The 1,458-nt window shown below is 40.4% G+C and overlaps 1 protein-coding gene across 4 annotated transcripts in view; it reads left to right on the plus strand.

The window, feature by feature from the left end:
- The window catches only part of snx16 (sorting nexin 16), a 20,657-nt gene that overhangs the window by 11,888 nt on the left and 7,311 nt on the right, over nucleotides 1-1,458 (plus strand). The window contains exon 8 of one of the 4 annotated variants that reach the window (XM_014010463.1): nucleotides 809-845. The exons of 2 other annotated variants lie outside the window; for them this stretch is intronic. In XM_014010463.1, the coding sequence (XP_013865917.1) occupies nucleotides 809-827 (19 nt within the window). In that variant the 3' untranslated portion in view covers nucleotides 828-845. The remainder of the gene's footprint in view (nucleotides 1-808; nucleotides 846-1,458) is intronic. One more of the 4 variants, XM_014010464.1, reaches the window with a different exon arrangement.

Raw genomic sequence — 1,458 nt, forward strand, 5'->3', positions numbered from 1 at the left:
CAGCAGTTTTGAGCATCCTACCCGGCCCAGCAAGGATGTGGCCTACGTGGCCCAGCTAGGCTGGGTCCTCATGTGGACCCAGCCCGTGAATTGAGACACAGCCAAAGCCTCACTTGCCTTTTTCTTCTGTCCCTGGTGGTTTTTATTTATTTGTGGTTGGCAAAAAACTTTGTAGTTCATTACCACCAATACCTGATWGGTGTAGATCAGGACAGCCAACTAAAAAAAAACTACCTCCACACAGCTGACATGACTGCTCCTCTATCACCTGACTGCTCAATGTCACGCTGCTCTAAAATGGTCTCGTACTGTGGTATCAACACTTTAATGAGTATGAGTACACGCATGGTACCAGACCAATATTCAAAACTGAAAACCAAATCTGCCAAGAAAGCAAAGCTTTCTAAGAAAAGATGTGCCACGTTTTCATGATCATTATAGGTTAACTGATTGATATTGCTGCCAAAAGTATTTTTGGCCTCTTATTAGAAATAAGCATGTTAGTCTTCTATTTGTATTAGTTTATTAAAAAACACTCCAAAACTGAGTTTTTGTTCTCGCCTTGTGGGTAACGTTATTTAGTTAGTGAGGAGGAAAATTACTGAATGAATGAGTCAAATTTATAAATGGACAAATTAAAAAGCACTGAAGTAAAAGTCCTGAAAAACTTGCATTTGTGTATGAACCATTTGATTTGGGAATGTCTGACATCTGAAAAATCCCTTAAAAATATTGTTAATGTCATCATTACTTGCTTTAAAATTGTTTTCCCCCTGTGTTGTTGTTTTTGTACGTGTGTATCTCACAGCAGTCCTGCTCCAGTCTGAGCCTCATAAACATAAAAGGTACTTCAGGTCAACCTGTGGCTCTCTGTCTACTCAGCCTTCTCCTTCCTAGTAACACGCATCCCAGTAACTGTGCTGTAACCATGTTTGTTCAGGGCGTGTAAGGTTGCTTCTTTTCACATCTGTCCTGAKCTAGAACCTGCATGCTAAATGTGCAGCTAACTGTTGTGCCTCTCCGTGCAGGTCCTGGGTTTCTAAAACAGAAGTTCTTTCTTTAAGTGCTTGCAGTTAAAACATTTATCAAAGTTTATTTAAATTCCTTTTCAGTACATCAAGTTCAGGAAGAGAATACGGTATCTCATGTGTACACAGTGGTTTCCTTCAAGTGTGATGAAACTTGCAACAGAAGGGTTTCACCCCTCCARAGGCTTGGCTGTTTTTCTTTAGAATAACAACAGGGCTGCAGACCATAGAAATAGAAGTGATTTAGTGTTATATTACCTGACTGAGTTCAGCTGACTCGAAGAGTTACTGAACACCCCGGCTCTGGTGTGGATTCATTGTGTATTTGTGTTCAGTTCTTTTGAGACTTTATTTTAGTCGTAACAAACTACACCTCTGTGTTCTGTTGGACAAACATCCTGTGTGTGTGTGTGTGTGTGTGTGTGTGTGT

Source organism: Austrofundulus limnaeus, unplaced genomic scaffold, assembly GCF_001266775.1.
Source record: "Austrofundulus limnaeus strain Quisiro unplaced genomic scaffold, Austrofundulus_limnaeus-1.0 Scaffold69, whole genome shotgun sequence".
Classification (NCBI taxonomy): Eukaryota; Metazoa; Chordata; class Actinopteri; order Cyprinodontiformes; family Rivulidae; genus Austrofundulus; species Austrofundulus limnaeus.